Source organism: Colletotrichum costaricense (assembly GCF_030867565.1).
Source record: "Colletotrichum costaricense strain IMI 309622 chromosome Unknown Scaffold_3.1, whole genome shotgun sequence".
In the NCBI taxonomy this organism is placed as follows: domain Eukaryota; kingdom Fungi; phylum Ascomycota; class Sordariomycetes; order Glomerellales; family Glomerellaceae; genus Colletotrichum; species Colletotrichum costaricense.
The window spans coordinates 343,468-360,076 of NW_026848232.1; the positions used below are offsets into that span (position 1 = coordinate 343,468).

A 16,609-nucleotide genomic window follows, 5' to 3' on the forward strand; every position below is an offset into this window, starting at 1 on the left:
TTTTATCTTCACGGGCGGTTAGGGTTGTCTCAGGACTACCGCTCTGACCGCGATTCGCCAGCAAACGCGAGTGTAGAAGACTAAATCGAAGTCATTGGCTGCCAATATCGGAATCAATAGATCTCGATTAAAGAGGGCCTGCCGTGCGGACATGCGAACCATTTTCTATCAAAAATCTCGGTGGACGCCTTGCCGCGGACGGCCAACGGGACATCCGGAGCGTCACGGCCCAATTCCGGGGGGCCACCCATGGTATCGTTCTTTGTCTCCTGCACTTACATGCAGCATCCCACACCGCACTATCGAAAGTTTCCTCATCCGCATCACATCTAAAGAGCCCTCACCCCTTCAAGCCGCGTCTCAAGTCGAGGCCTGTGGTCTTATCGGGGACCGCTTGGTGGCACCGCAACCAAACTCCAAGAAAAACTCTAGGGATGGGATGTCCGCGCTGACTGCCGGCTCAGGGCCAACGAGCAAACATGGCGTCGCCTGACTTGGATTGTCCAACGCGATTCAAGCTAAGATATCTTGGGCGACACGGGAACCATGACTTGGGACACAGCGATTCGAAACGACGGGAATAATGATATTTTGGTCTAGTTTCCATCCCAGGCGTAAACTCTCAGCTTCCCGAACGCGTGTGGCCTCAAGATCGAAACCCTCCCGATGTCATCGCATCCTCTGGCGACGGCTACATCCTGGACACCCTGACGTGGGGGAATCCCACCAGACGACTTCCTTTTTCATCTCAGCTTCCTTCGGTGACGCATCGAAACGCTACCGATGTGCTCTGTACCAGGCCATGACATTACCATGCAGACAACTTTGCGGCCCAATGAGACAGGGATGGGCCTCGTTGGAGAAACGGTGCACAGCAGGAAAAGGGCAACTTTGTGGCCTCTACGTTGCCTTCGCCCGACTACTTTGTACGAGCTACCACCACGTACACACAGCCTGCTGATTTCCTTTTCTCTCGCATCTATTATGCTAATTTCTCCCTCCTATCTCCTGAGTGAGGGGAACACCACATTCTTATCCCTCGCATTTTGAAAATGCACTTTTCCGCATCACCCATGCCGCTCGTGGTGTTGCCTCCGTGATCGACCCTTTCATACCTTCGTGCTGCACCTTATCAATCCACCTGACGCGAGGGGGAATAGATGTCAACATCTCATTGGGGAGCCCTCTCAAGTGTCCCATCGGCGTCCGAAGAGGGTATGGGTCTATAACTATTCCCGCCTTTTCTGCTGTCTATTTCACCGTCGTTTCGGTCTGCCACTTTTCGTCGTCTACTTGCTCGGTATATACGGCTACCCTTTCTATCGCGCCAACAGCCCAACCGCTCTGGTTCCATCCAATCTTACACAGTCCTTGTTATTTGCCATCGTACAAAACGATCTAGTCTAAGCTTTGCGGAATTTCGCATGCTGTGGCAGACGGCATATCCAATAACAATAACATCGGCAACCGGCAACCGGCCATGACTACCACCCCGGCTGGCAAGGCCATGCGGCCACGGCTGAACACCACAACGAACTGGTCCCTGCCGAGAGATCAGGCGGGCCGCCCGGAGCCGGAAGAGCTTTCCCCGCTGTCACCAAGGCGGGCTGCTGGGGAGTACGGCTGGGGACAACAAAAGGGGAGCCATGGTCACGGAAACCGGGTAGATGAGCAGCAGCAGCAACCGCAGCAGCAGCAGGGTTCGGAGAGCTTGATTATGGAGACGCTCACTTCGAAACCTCGCGATAGTCTTGGTGGCATGCCGTCTGACATGATGGAGGAGTTGAGGAAGATTATCAAAGAAGAAGGTCAGTTGCATCGAGTTCTGCATCTTAAAAGTTGAAGTTTACTGATGATGTTGTCCAGTTGCCCAAGTCGCTCAAGTCGCTCAGCTGAAGACAAATGAGACCGGCACCCCCGTCGACGCAGCTCGGTTCCCCCCCTTATCTAGTCAGAATTCCTCCTTCACGCCGGCGTACCCCAGCCCGCCCCCTTCCATTATCGACACATTCGGCGCCTCCAAGAACTCATCGCCACGAGATCGCAGTCCGGAGCTCGCACACGCAAAGCCTTCGTCGGCGCCTCCTCCTCCGCCTCAGCAACCGTCGCCGCCAACGTCGGTTCCCGTGCCTGCGCTTCAGTCCACTCCGCCCATCAGCCCACAGCAAAGGGGGGTTCACTTTAGAAAGAGGGCATCACCGGTCATTCATTGCCAACCGCGTGTTGAAACGGATAATGAAGACGAGGTCTCGCCGACTGCTCCTACGTCGCCGCGAGTTGAGTTGAGTAGTGTTGACAAGGCGTGGAGTGTGCTGTTTGACTCGGAGGGATATCCTACCAATCGACTGAACAGCGTGCTCAGGGGCCTCGCTAATTTTATGGTACACCATCTCCCGCCCTCTTCATAAGTTTCTTTGCGGCTAACATGAGCCTCAGGTTACGGAGTTTGGGTCGCCAGACACACTCGTCGTTACTCCTGATAAGATGCTGATGCTGTACACCAAATACAAAGTCGAGCCTGAGAGGTTCCGATATGAAGGTAATCAGCCTTCTCATACATACTCCGTAAACAGCTGCTGACCCTTCACCAGACATCTTCAAGTCTCGGTCCAAAGACGCATTGGAGCGAATCGAATTCTTGTACCAAGATCTAGACTGCCAATACCACCTCGTCCAGGCCGCACCTAGATCTCACCCCAACATCCCCGGTCTAACTCCCGCAGGCTTCGCGAAATGGATGATCAGCAACATCCTCGCCTACCCAGACCCGGAAGCCAGGCGTCTACACGCCATCATGACCGCCCTCCCCATCAACGCCGACGGACCCCTCCTCAACGGCAAACCAGAGAGACTCCCCAGACAGCTATCACGGCATCTCTTCCCAGAGACCCACGATATGAAGGTCCGCAAGATCATCGACGAGGCCATGTGGGACTGCCTCGAGGACGTCGCGCCGCCCCTGCCATCCATCCCGAAATCTCGACCGGCTCCACCGCCCCAGGACGTGACCAGGCTCCCCGAGGCCAACACGCACACCCGCCGGTCCGGAAGCGACCTCCCCAAGCGCCCCGCATCCCTGCCGCACCGATCCAGGACATACGACCGCGGCGCTCACCGCGTCGAGCCGCACCCGGCACGTCTCCCGCGCGCCAACTCGGACGCGGGCGTTTCCTTGCCTAGACATCGTGACTTGCCTCCCCCTCCAGTCGGACGGCACTCGACTTCCTCTCAACGACAGCGAAGCCCGCCGCCGACGAACAGGTATACCGCGTCGCTTCCCTCCATCTCGCAGCACCACGTCAGCGGCGGTGGCGGCGCCGCTTCGCCTTCGCCTTCGTCGTATGATATCCGCGGCGGGGCTGATGCCAATTACGGGGTATATTCTGGTCGGGACAGGGACGGGCATCGCGGTTCAGAGTCGAGGGATGAGTCGCCGCGGTCTCCAGGGAATGGAAGGCGCGGCGGCGGCGGTGGTGACAGGGGTCCTACGTGGGAGGACGTGTATAGTCGGAAGGGGTCTGCTGGGGGGAGGGGGTCGAGCGTTGATGGGGGATCTCATCGGTCGTTCCGGTGATTTGTTTCATGGATACCTTTTCGTCTGTTCAAAGACGGGAGGTTGTATTCGGGGGTTCACTGATGATGGATGGAAAAAACAATATGGGAGGGGGGGGGGGTGAATGAAGATATGACAGTAACGACTTATGCCATTCTGTTTTGTGGGGGGATGTTTGGATGAGGTTTCTGGGCCAGTTCAGTTTGATTTCAAGTTGAATGTAGGATGGGCTGTATGACCTGCAGACGGCTGTGTCTTTGCAACGTAGCGTTGGTTAGGTTTCTTGTTATAAAAGTCTATTTACTGATATCTCGTTTCAACGATTGTACCAAATGTCATCTCGACATGCCGGGTCAAAGGTCTTCAGAGTGATAACGTTCAATAAAAGGCTATATGCGCTTATACTGCTATGGTTGTCTATGAGTCAAATGTGTACCCATATCTTCCGCATCTTGTATAAGGGGTGATACTCTGTGGCACTAGGCTGGACGCTTAGAGGGAGACGACTCTGGTTGTTCTTTTCTTTATCTAGGTCCGTGAGGTGGTGGAAAGTCCCTGAGCTACTGCCACATTTGTCTTGGAGAAAGACAATTTGGTGATGCGGAGACTTTCTTCCGGACGAGGACGTTCCCGAATTTCTAGCCATATCAACCTGTCCATTCCCACCTGGCGAAAGTGAATTCTTTTGAGCAAAAACATACACCCGTGTAGGATCATAGTACATCTCAAACTTATGTTGAAACTAACGAGGGAAAAAGAAAAAGAAAATTAAAAGGAAAGGATGTAGGGAGGGGGATAACTGACCTTATAATTCACGCCCCTGCCCAGATTCGAACAGCGCGCCCCTCGGGCCAGCACGGCTTCATTGGAGTATTTGTTTTAACATCTCTGCGTCAGAGTGTAAACCACCCGGCCAATCCGGATGGGTGCTGGTGACAGTAACACGCGTTTGGGTGGAACATATACCCTCGGTTGATGCCTCAAGGAAGGAAGGAAGGAAGGGTGGGGGGTCCGGCGACTGAGGCTCACCTACCTCTTTGGGGAGAATGAGCGAAATGTGGTCTGCAAGTACAGATTGCGCCACCATGAAATCTCGGTCGTGTCTTGTTTTGAGTCCAGTCTGGATCAGTCTCTGTCTCTCACGCTCCCGCTGTTATCGTTGAAGATGTTGATAGAAATTAACACGCCGAGAAGGTCCGTCTGCTCAAGCAAGGACTCGGATTGTGTTTATCTGTCTTCACACATGGTTTCGAGGCATGGTATTGCTTGCTCGCCTCCATGAGAACTTGGACCTCTCTGACATTGAGCCACTCCTTCATGTTTCCACCATCTCTTGAGCTGTAATGGTGTCATGATGATTAGATTCCTAAGTCTTTTAACCAGGGGTAAAGAATTGGACTTGTTCTCGTCTCGTAAGCAGGACCCCATAAGTTCAACGCCACCTAGCCGCACTTGTAACTCACGAAGTCCAATACTGGATGTCCTCAACGACAAGGTACCTAGAAAAAGCAATACCATTCTTTCCAAGTTTCTTCGGTAACTAGGAACTCACACAAAGTATGTCTCCTCCGTCAGTTTCATGAGAAAAATGGCCTTGGACCTTCAAAGTCCGAAAGCATCGTTATCAGTATCAACCCTTCCGTACATATGGTAGCCTCCATGTGTCCCTTTTCCTTGTGGAGCTTACCGCAGAAGTGGAACGAAGCTAGATTTCACAACCAATTTATATCTATATTGTTCTAGATATCCTGTATACAGGCACTTATCCTGCCCCCTTGGTTGAATCCGTTGATTGAAGTAAACCGCCATAGCCGTACATCATGGTCTCCTCAACAGGGTCTCAAACATTTTCGTTCAAACTGCCCCAGTACGGCAGAATGTCATGAGGCACCTGCCTCATCTTGAGCATGTTCATATGCGGCCTTGAACCGTTGTATTATAGAACCTTCCGCGCCAAACTTTCCACAATGATAGTCTCCCACGTTGTTGCGAAACCTACTCAACTCATGGGACCTGTGCAGACTAGGCCATACACACCTCTCTGGATACTCTGATATCGATCCATGGTATATAAACAAGGACATCAGCCCAAAATAACTCCCAAGAATGCTATGGTGCATCCCACTCTATACACATACAACCCCCCCTGTTTACTTCTCTCCATTCCAAATCAATCGTCCTTTCCACCACACACTTGATCTGGTCAGGTCTGGGCTCCTGTTACCTACTACAATCCTACCGAAATATCCATCTACAATGGCCACCAAGTTCGCCATCCGTCTGCACAACCGCTACACAACTCTCAAGGCCAAAGCCAAGGGACTTCGTGTCGGCAGCTATAGCAGCAACAGCAGCAGCAGAAACGGCGGCCAGAAACAGTGCCTCTGGTGCAGGATTACCAGACGCAAAATCCCTGAGTCCCTTGTGAGGAACGCAGACATTCACGACTGGATGTCCTCGAACGAGACCCTTGTCGACCACCAGCCAGAGGTGCAAGTAACCCAAAACCCCAGCGGCACCTTCAACCCCGGAGAGAGATACCCCTTCCGTGACGGCGCTGTTAGTCGCCTCTCAGCTAGGTCCAACGCACCCTCTAGCGTCTACTCTTCAGATGAGACCTGCGATGGCAGCGAACACAGCATCAGCAGCGACGGCGACGACGACGACGACGACGACGACTGGTCCACGGTCTACTCCTTCGACGAAGAAGAGGAGGAAATCTTCTGCGACGCAGAAGATGGTGTCCCAAGGCCAACCAGGGACATGGTGCCCCTGCCGTCGACGTACTCCCCCTTCGCGTCAGACCTTCCCAGTCTCCCGTCCGCGTACTGCAACCTTTGGGCGTTCTAGAAGAACAGACCCAGAATTCCTTCAGTCCTCAAAGTCGTGGAATCTTGCATGAGCAGCGAGGGCAAATGGCGGTATGGAGTGACCGCACAGCGGACACCGTGCCGTCACTTCGTCGCCTTCCCATGATCCGCCGTCGTCGTCAAACTCTTCCACCTCCATCTCTTCCACCTCATGATCTGAGATTGACTGGCGTTGAGCATCATTAACACCATCACCATCACCACCGCCATCGTCTTCCACGATGGCCGTATCAATCTTCCACTGTCGGAGAACGTCATCCTGCTTGCGGAACATGACAGAGATGTCCCGCCCTACACCTGGCCCGGCCTCACTACCACTAGCGGCCAAATTCGCAACGCAGACATTCATAAGTTGCAGATTCCACTTATGACCAGCCGGAAAGAACTTCTTCATCGTTGGAAGCAAGATCTCTGTCGTCAGTCGTTCCGCCAAGGAATCAGGTGTCTCTTTTGTGTTGAAGACAAAGTTAGGAATAGGCTGGGATCGGGAAATACGTTGAAAATCCGGATGCGAATGCCATGACGTCCCTTGTGGCGCATCAGAAGCAGGCCATTGCCGAATGGACAGTCTTAGTGTCTTGGGGTGCGCAATCCATCTCTGACTGCCCGGCTCGATCGAGTCGTCGCTGTTGTCGTCTGTCAGTAGATCGGTCCGCATCCGCCGGATGAGAGAAGCAGATATCTTGCGTAGCTCGCCTTCAATCTGACTCATGCTCTCCAATCCTTTGTACGTGTCCTCAATGCTAATCTGTGACGGCACATCGCTCGCGTCCTTGACTTCCGTATCGTCGACTCCGTGTAGGAGGCCCCATACCCTTTCTCCAACACCTCGTTCAGAACCAGGGCCACCGAGTAGCTTCTCCAGTGCGTCGGGCGAAGTCTGCTCGTGGGTCCGCACGTCGTAGACTTTTAGTGGTGACGTCTCCCTGTCGGCGTCGTCGGGTCCCAGCGGCGTCGCGAGGTACTTTTCCTCAAGCGCGCGCGACGTCTTGAAGCCGATGCCGGGGACTTTTCTAACTGAATGCGCATCCATGAACTCGGTGACAACAGCATCGTCGAAAGACATCAGAGTCGTCTGGTTACGCGGCTTGTTTACACTCCCCACGAGCTTGCTGAGCAGCTTGTTGGTCGATATCCCGACCGAAGCCGTGAAGCCAAAGTCCTCCTCGAGCTTCATGCGCAGATGGAAGGCCAGGTGGCTCGCTAGAAGCAGGCGAACGTAGGTAGGGTTGTTGAGATCTCCCGTACCAGGTGTCTTTCCATATACGCAGCCCGCAACTTTGGTCAAGTCACATGGGAACCCCTTTTCTGGATCCTTCTTGGAAAGGTGGAAGAATGACTCTGATAGTGAAGCCCGGTTGAGGCAGAACATGTTGTAGTTGATAATATCCGTGACGTCTGTCCATAGTCAGCCAACTTGACCCTTTTCCCGCGGTTTTAAGATGCAAAAGCACACACACCCATGAAAACTTCATCGAACCCCAACCTCTCCGCCTTGCGGTTCCACGAGTAGCCTCTCATGAAGCCGAAAAGCTTCTTGCTCGTGTCTCGGAAGGGCGTCAGGTCCTCACCCTCAATGATGACGAGATTCGGGCAGAGCCGCTTGGCTTCCGTGATGAGCATGAGCTTCCTGACCCCTTGCTTGCGGGCGACGTAGTTGCACGTGGCCAGGATGTTCTTCTGCTTCACTCCCAAGGGCAGCGCCTTTAGCCGGGGGTCCCGGTTCTCAAAAACCGAGGCGTAGAAGCAGTCATAGTCCTAGGGAAAGAATTAATGAATGGAACATCATGTTTCCAATATCGAGAGGTTGAAATTCGGCAATAGAAAAGGTGCATTCTTGTTGCTTGTGAATTTGAGGGTTGACGAACAAAGTGGAGTATGATACGATCATCCCTTCGTCTCGGTGCCCGTTTTCTGGGCAGCTCCATGATTTTCGACTTGACTTTGGCTATGGTCCATGAGAGTACCTAGCCTCTCTTCGGTCGGTGCACGCCTTTCGGGTGAATCAACTCGATGCGTGTGTGACCCCCACCGTCTCCGATCCTCTCGGGCGTTGTTTGGTCGTTTTGACAGAAACGGGGTAAGGATCCGGGGTTTGGGGGCGTGTGGTGTCAGTTGTGAACGGTGCGGCCTGGGCAGAAAAGCACGGGGGCGCACGGGATAAACGGTCGCTTATCTCACGCCCCGAGTCGCCCGACCCGACAGGTACGGATTGTCCACACGACACCGGCGGCCGCTTCCGAAGGGCAGAAGGTAACGCCGGTAGTGCCGTGCCCAGTGAGGTAAAGGTATGGACAACTAATTTACCTACTTTCCGTCGGACTTTCCAATGCATGACTTGCTGCCCATCTCGCCTTCCATTCTACCGTGAACTGCTGCAACGTGCCAGAAACTGCATCGTTCCGGGTAGGCAACGACCCAAACGTCTCTCTGAAGAATGGAAGTACGAGAAGTGCATTTAGTTTCCCGCCTGCGCTTCTCGGCGCTGCAGATATCTCCAAACAACCAGTCACATCACTCTTCTGATGCATGTCGACTCTTACAGAACCTCTCTGAAACCGCACTTGTCGACATCCGATCAACATGCATAGCTGATGCCAACAACTTTGCCCACTAAACTTACCTCGGCGCATCAACTGTCGCCCTACTTTCGGATGCCCAGATGGGCGTTTCCGAACCACTGTCACCAAAATCATTGGACGCCTTCTGGCATCCCAAACTGCCAAAGATACGCTCAGTCGTCCGAAATGTTCCAGCCACCCGATCTCTTTCGCACTTGCTTGCCCGCCTGCCTACATACTTGCCTACCTACCTACCTAAAACTTTGCGCTATACACGCATCGCGCGCCCGCCGCCGACGACGCCGCCGCCGTCCACCCTCCGCCAACCACCTCACCTATTACCGCACACCTACCCGAGTACACGACGACGAATAGCTCCAAGGCCCATCCCGAACGTATGACAGCTAACCAAGACCGCCCCAAAACAAGGGAATAGGGTCCCCTCTTCCGCTGCACGACACCCAGCCCGCCAGCCCACCGCTTCCCAAAAAGCGACCCCCTCCCTACTAATAAGGTAGCTTCTCAGAGGAAAGCGTAAAGCGTTCGGCCCCCAATCCCCCCCCCCCCCCCCCCCCCCCCCCCTCCCCCCCCCCCCCCAAACCCCCCCCCCCCCCCCCCAAAAAGGGGTGTTCCCCAAGGAAAACGCAAAAGGGCTGGCCCCCAATCCCCCCCCCCCCCCCAATTCCTCTTCATGCCTAGCCAACGAGAAGCCGTCCATCTCGCATGACAACCCATCCGTAAGCTCACATAGCCCACACCACCTCCACTACCTACCTTCCCTTCCCACTCCCGAACTACAGACTCCAACCGTAAGAAGGTAGGGGACCTTTCCAAAGTCACCACAGGCCCGATAGCTGGAGAGTCAAAGAGGGTCACGAGCAAAAATTCAGTGTGGTATCTCAGGGTAGCCTCTGCGTTGGTCGAAGGGGAGGGGAATAGGCAGATTGTTGAACCACGCCGCCGCCGCGGCCGCCTCGCGCGTGGACTGAAGCAGTTGAAGAATAATAAGAACCCCGCTTTCCACCATCGTCTGCCTTCCTCTCCCCTCCCTCTCTCTCTCGTGTCTCATCTTCACAAAACTACAACACTTGCTACTCACACAGGACACACAAAAACCACCAACAGCACATCACAAACCAAACAACCGCAAACATGCAGCCCATGACCAACGCCCACACCAACGCCTGCCCCAAGTGCGGCGCCGCCACTGCCTCTACCGCAAAGACCTGCTCCTCTTGCGGCGCTGTAAGCCTCACCCTTCTGGACCCCTCACTCATATCAATACCAATCACCTCACTTCACCTCACCTCGTCTGAACTTTACAGCCCCTCCCCTCACTCTTACATCAGTAAACATACACTGACATGCGCTGCCCTACCATAGACCTGCCCTGCGTAAATTCAGTCCTTTAGTCTTTTGCGAAATCGCAGCTCATTAGCGAAAGCTATGCTCGTCGCAGAAATGTCACCTGACATGGACTGAGAGTTGGACGAGACTTATAGACGGAATGGAATGAGATCAGAAACACATACGCCCTCACACTCCTTCACGCACAATGTCGTGTTGTTGTCATTGCTCATCCAGCCAAACAAACGCACGGGGTTAGGACGGGGTATACAACGAACAAGAGGTTCACTATCGTCTTCATGTTTTGACGAACCAATCTCCAGAGACAAGAACTCACTATCGTCCCCCGTACGCATGAGAATAAACCAAATCAAATAAATACCCCCTTTTGAGAATTCATATTCTATACAAGCCCATGTACGCGTTCCCGTAGCATCGCATAGTCCCCTCTCGTCCAAAATACCAAACAGGGCCATCCCCTTCACCAGAGGCGGGGCAGCGTAATCAACGTGACACCGCTACCCAACTCTGAAAGCAACGGCTACCCTAAAAGCATTCACCTATACATCTTAAAGTCGCCTATGTTTAGAAGCTCATTGCCGTCATGTGCCGTCCTGTTTGTAAACGACAGAACTAGGCAAGAGCTAGTAAGTATACTCCATCCAGCGACTTCCATCCCAATAACATCAACGATATAACCCCGTGTTGCCTGGGCTACCTTACTTTTGCGTGTCGCAACCTCTCTCTTCGAGATCTGGTGCCTTGCCTCTGTCCACCTTTCATCTCATCTTCTATACCCCCTGACACGTGAGAATGACGGCGATGACGATGCTGTAGAGGGATCAGAGCTGATGTCAGTGTGGACCGGCTTTGCAATGGGCACAAGGCGATACGATAATCAACGTGAATAGCAATGGACGGTCAGAGGCGATTTGAGTTATCAAAGACCTGGATTGAGAGAATCGACAAGAGAGAAGAAAACGCAGCCAGGAAACACATGTCCATCTCCGCCATCTAAAGCTGCGAGGCGTCAAAAGAGAAAAATAACACGACAAGATTTATGATGTAGCCGGATTCGTCGCAATACTACAGCCAGACGAGCCGATTCCACAGCTGAAGACCGTTGCCATACCGCCGTTCCCCGAGGTTATCAAACAACTCACTGTCCATCGTCACCCAGCAGCTGCCGGCCGCGCCAGCCAACAAGCCCTTTCCTCCCCCGAGACCGTGAGAGACATCCGTTGTAGAAATCCTTTTCCTCGCAGCTTCTTCTCGTGGGGATTGTGGCTAGCTGGTGCTTCTCCCAGTCACCGTTCGGCAGGGAATGACATGGATTCAGTAAAAGACGCCCCGCAGAACCAGATACGGTGACACGCCGATCGATGTGGTGCCAGGTGGGTTATGAGACACAATGTTGAGCAAAACTCCAAATTCCGAGAACCTATGCAGGCAAATATTGCCCCCGCCTTCCAAACCGCCACCAAAAACCCTTTCTCATCCGAAAAGTTGGGAAAAGACAATGGAGGCTGGGACCTTGATGATTACAAATGGGGGTTGTGGTCGAAGAGGGAGAAAGGGTTTGGGAAGTTCGCCCATTGGGTATTTAGAGCATCAAGCACTTGTGCTTCTTGCCGCTGCTCCGGCTGCGGGAGAGCAGAGCAGCGCGCGTGGCGTGCTCGAAAACCTCGCGGACACCCTCGTTCGTCTTGGCGGAGCACTCGAGGTACTTGTAGGCACCGATCTTCTTGCGGACTTCCTCACCCTACGAAACGAAATTAGCATGCAATGGTGGCAGCGAGAGATGTCTGAGGCCGCCGAGCATCTTAAGATGCCCGAGGCGACCCCTATCCCAGTGGAAAAGATAAGCTTACCTCTTCAGGGGAGACGGGCTTTTGGCTGGTCTTACGCAGCTCCTCAATCGTCTTGGAGTCGTAGCGGAGATCCTTCTTGCAACCGACAAGAATGATGGGCAGACCCTGGCAGAAATGCAGGACCTCAGAGATCCACTATGGGAAGAAGTGCACGTGTTAGCGAAAGTTGCTTATCGGGTGCAGTCATTCAATGCGAAAGGGGAGAGAAGGAAAAAAGCAAGCGTACCTTCTCCTGAACGTTGTCCAGGGAGTCGGGGGAGTCGACGGCGAAGCAGATCAGGATGACGTGGGAGTCGGGGTAAGAAAGGGGACGGAGACGGTCGTAATCTTCCTGGCCAGCCGTATCCCAAAGGGCCAGCTCGACGTGCTTGCCATCAACCTCGACATCGGCGACGTAGTTCTCGAAAACGGTGGGAACGTAGACCTGAATTAGTTGTCAGAATATTGCGGGATCGGAAACGGATTCTTGAAAGGCGGGTGTAGCATCGGTTGGCTGGATTGTTGATGGGTTGATGCATCTCAGCCTGGCTTCGTGATGGGGGAAACAGGAGGCGGTAGGCCGCGTCGGCGTGGGGGGAAATGGGTAATCTTACCTCAGGGAAGGTACCCTTGGAGAAGACACTATTGAACTAGTCAGCATGATGAAGTCTTTGATGATGAGGTATTGTCTGTCTGTGTTTTCATTTTTTCGGCGATGCGACGATGCAGGATTGGTTGTCGCTGGGGGCCCAGGCGGAAGCGGAGAGGGAGGCAGACAGACGACAGAAATCGGGAGGGAGAGACGGGTCAATACTCACATCAACAAGCAGGTTTTACCGCAGGCACCGTCGCCGACGATGACGAGCTTACGGCGGATCTCAGCCATGGTGTCTGTATTGGTTGTGAAAGTGAGAAAGTGAGCGAGCGATGAAGATCGGATTGAGTTGCGGTCGGTTGCGAGGAGGTTGAGCTTGTTGGCGGAGACGAGGAAGATGGAGAAGGAAGAGCTGCGTCGGAAGGGGGAATCTGAAGGTGGAAGAGAATGGGATGGGTAGAAGTAAGGTAAGGTCACAGTAGTACCTTACGGGTGGAGTTCACTTGACGACGACGCGGGTGCAAGCAATGGAACAGCAGGGCAGATTTGTGTTGGGGGGTGTGGTGTGTGGTGCGTGGTGCGTGGTGGTGGTCCTGGGTGGTGGACGGGTGGTAAGGTACTTCGTAGACAAGTGGTGTCAGAAGAGGCGGGAAGGAAGGTGAGAAAAAAAAAGAAGGGAGCCAGGCCAGCGAGAGCGAGCGGGAAGACCTGGCACTGGCAGCTGCAGTGGGAAATGGGGGGGAAAGGGAGACAAAGATTTGGGTGGAGGACAGGCCAGTGGACAGGGTGCAGGCGCAGACGCAGGCGCAGACAGGCCTAGTTGACTGCGTAAAAAAAGGCGACTAGGGGGAAACGAGGTCTCCGTACCGGCCCAGGTACCTTAGCCTTTAGGCAGGGTAAGGTACCTCGTAGGGAGGTGCAGGTGCAGGCAGATGCGGGACAGGACGGGATGGTCTAGGCTTTGTTTTTCTGGTAGTGACTTTGTTGACATTTGTTTCTCGTCCAGTGTCATCTGGAGACACACATACGCAATCGCTGGATGCTGTAGAAGATGACGGGGACAGGTAGCCAGGAGAAGAACAGCACGGAGTAAGGTATAGACTAAGTAGGCAGTGGTAGAGCGAGCACAGGCAGAGAGCATGATAGAAGCAAGCGTATTGCTGTACCACGCGATATTGACGTACCTCGGATAGCAACTTGAGTCGCCGGTATCTTTTGATAGTGAGATGAGACGGGAGTATCTTAACCTTACCTCAAGCTAAGGGAAGATGCGGAGTATCAAATGCTGTACTGCTGATATCGTGTTTCCCGATACCCAAGGTAAGAAAGGTGTCTAACAGAGCAGGTAGATCAGGTACTTTCCTCTCTGCCAGGCGCATGTATATGGGTGTGTGTCGTAATCCGATCACTGGTGTGTGTTTCCTAGCTGAAATATTGGAATTGAAGGCGAGGATACGGTGACGGTGACGGTGGATGGGGCCGGGGAACTGGATGGGCTTCTGTGCTCCTCTCTCTCACTCTCTTTCTCTGTACGTCTCTCGCTCTGCTGCTTGTTGACCTCAGTCTTCCGTCTGACTAGTTTGTTTGACCGATGACTGGACTGGGCTGGCAGTTTGGTCTGGTACTGGCAGAGGGATGAGACTGCAACGGGGCTGTCCGACCAGTGAATCCCAATCCAATGTGATGAGAGGGAGCCGGGACTGTTGCCCGCGTCCTTGTTTTTTCCCTACCTACCCTGTAATTTTCCACGAGGCAGGTATCTTTTCGCTGTGATATCCATATAGTTAGTACTTGTTTTCTTCTGGTTGGCGGGTGAGTGCGCGCGTGTCCTTATTATTAAGGTACAGAATTAGGTCCTGAGGCAGCCACACAAGGCGAATTGAATTGCAGGTTGGAAGGAAGGGGCCGTTACGGATACAGGGGGCGGGGTGGCTTTTTGGGGGGGCTCCCTCACCTCGGTGTCTTTCAATTGGGTGGCGACTTCCACTACTGCGCCGTCGTCTGGCCCCTGTCTTGCTGGCCTTGTGGGAATCTCGTGCGCTGGACCACACCTGCCAACTGCTTAACAGCAAGGTACCTTACTGCTGTTGACGCCTGTATGGACTGCTTCAGTGACGTGACGTAAGGTGCCCTTTGGAAGGAGGATTCAGTAAAGCTCCAGACGATGCTGATCGGTCCGGAAAGGATAGAGAAGGTGACTGCAGATGTAGGCAGGCAGGAAGAGGCAGCTACCGTGCTTGTGTGCCTCTGTCAGACCTGTTGCATTGGCGAACAACCTGGAGATACAAAAGGTAAGGCAGGAAAGTGGTGGGTGACAGATGTGGAAGCCGAGAGTGCTGCGATAAGGATAAGGCAGGGTAGCTGCGTCGATAGTGGTTGATCTGCAATGTCAATGTTTGGAAGCCAGGCGTGCCATGTTGCCAGACAACCAAGACCATTCGCGATCAAGGGAACCGGTGACGAACAAAGCCTTCTTATGAAGTGCCGAGCTGACTGGCCTTGCCTGCCTATCCATCCTCCAACCCGCGTATACCCTTCTGTTTCTCCTCAGTTTGTTGTCCTTGCCCGAGAGTAAAACCCGGTCTCGTCCTCTGATGGCCGTCGTAGGCCTCTAGCGCCGTCGGTCCTATTCCTCTTCATATCCAGGACTCTTCACCTCTCCAGGCACATATCCAGGTAGAGTCCAAAGACACACAAACCAACGACCAACGATACAGCAGTGGCATCTAGTCCTGCAAGTGTCAGCCTCGCCCATGGCATCTCGACGCCAGTTCTTTGTCGTCCTACCTTATGCCTTTGACGTAAACCCCTTTTGTGCTGAAGTAGTGCTTAGACCCAAGCATGAATACCTCGACCAGATCCATCTCGGGGAATCGGCCAAAATCGCTATCCCCAGGGTCCAAGCTTGGGCTGAAACCCGATATGCAGTGGTCAGTCAAGTCAGACTATCATACACATATCCGCCGTCATAATGAGTGTTGACCACGGACAAGCCAACAATTGCCAGTCTCGTCAACCACTTTGACAAGCAGTTGGTCGAGCAGCATGACGACTTGGCAGAGTTCGCCGCCTCAACCCGGGAAGTGCTGTTTTGCTGATTCCTGAGGGAGCCAAACTAACGGACTAGGTATCTCTTAGTCTAATCTTCCCATCTGCGGTGAGGTGAGGCGAAGCCACATGCACTTAACACCAAGACGCCCTAGGTACAGTCATGCTTCTATTCCACTGATTCAGGACTCTTGCGGTCAAGATTACCGGGACCAGCACTGCAGAAAACAACCTCTCGATAACGATACGTTGCCCTGCGCAATCCTCTGGTGCGTGCTGGATCTGGCAAGTCTTAGCCTGCACAAGCTCCAAGCTATCCCTCCACACTCTGCGACCATTCGTGCATATGCGCCCACAACGACAGGTACGTGGCGGAGAAGATGATTGTTGATCGGAACCATAACTCTGCCCGCCGTGTTGCGGTACCGAGATCCTTAACGCCGACCATACCTTGAGCTTGGCCCATGTGACCGAGAAGACAGTCCTCTTGTTCATACCAGTCAATTGTTAGCTGTTCTCTCAGCAGTCTCAGCATTGCTGTCTTCTTCGAGTATTTCTCTCTCATTGAGAAAGCTTTCAACCTTTCAACAAGAGCGATACGAAGGAGGCACGGAGGCTAGAGAGAGCCGGTGTCCGGCTTTTGTTGTCATCCCTGTGTGTAATCGTAGGTACCTCGGGATGACGCCTTGGTGGATGCTGCTTGCGCCGCACCGCGAGGCGGTACAAATTTCATAGTCCTGGATCTAGGACTCAATCCCTGCCGCCACACTTCACAGTGCCTTGCT

General features: G+C 53.5%; 5 protein-coding genes across 5 annotated transcripts; 3 read left to right on the forward strand and 2 right to left on the reverse strand.

Moving 5' to 3' along the window:
- Positions 1-1,480: 1,480 nt before the first annotated feature.
- Positions 1,481-3,574, forward strand: CCOS01_02917 (uncharacterized protein; the record flags this gene model as incomplete). The annotated part of the gene is made up of 4 exons (XM_060451104.1): positions 1,481-1,808; positions 1,867-2,381; positions 2,437-2,539; positions 2,592-3,574. 4 exons carry the CDS (start codon positions 1,481-1,483, stop codon positions 3,572-3,574), a joined length of 1,929 nt encoding a protein of 642 aa, XP_060317369.1.
- A 2,235-nt stretch (positions 3,575-5,809) lies between these two features.
- CCOS01_02918 (uncharacterized protein) lies at positions 5,810-6,403 on the forward strand (the record flags this gene model as incomplete). Its single annotated transcript, XM_060451105.1, has 1 exon — positions 5,810-6,403. One exon carries the CDS (start codon positions 5,810-5,812, stop codon positions 6,401-6,403), a length of 594 nt encoding a protein of 197 aa, XP_060317370.1.
- Positions 6,404-6,424: 21 nt separating this feature from the next.
- Positions 6,425-8,351, reverse strand: CCOS01_02919 (impB/mucB/samB family protein; the record flags this gene model as incomplete). Its single annotated transcript, XM_060451106.1, has 3 exons — positions 6,425-7,821; positions 7,884-8,181; positions 8,292-8,351. 3 exons carry the CDS (start codon positions 8,349-8,351, stop codon positions 6,425-6,427), a joined length of 1,755 nt encoding a protein of 584 aa, XP_060317371.1.
- Positions 8,352-8,860: 509 nt separating this feature from the next.
- On the forward strand, positions 8,861-9,040 carry CCOS01_02920 (uncharacterized protein; the record flags this gene model as incomplete). Its single annotated transcript, XM_060451107.1, has 1 exon — positions 8,861-9,040. The coding sequence occupies one exon, from the start codon at positions 8,861-8,863 to the stop codon at positions 9,038-9,040; it is 180 nt and encodes a 59-aa protein (XP_060317372.1).
- A 2,894-nt stretch (positions 9,041-11,934) lies between these two features.
- Positions 11,935-13,067, reverse strand: CCOS01_02921 (Ras family protein; the record flags this gene model as incomplete). The annotated part of the gene is made up of 5 exons (XM_060451108.1): positions 11,935-12,093; positions 12,203-12,337; positions 12,429-12,626; positions 12,796-12,823; positions 13,000-13,067. 5 exons carry the CDS (start codon positions 13,065-13,067, stop codon positions 11,935-11,937), a joined length of 588 nt encoding a protein of 195 aa, XP_060317373.1.
- Positions 13,068-16,609: the final 3,542 nt, after the last annotated feature.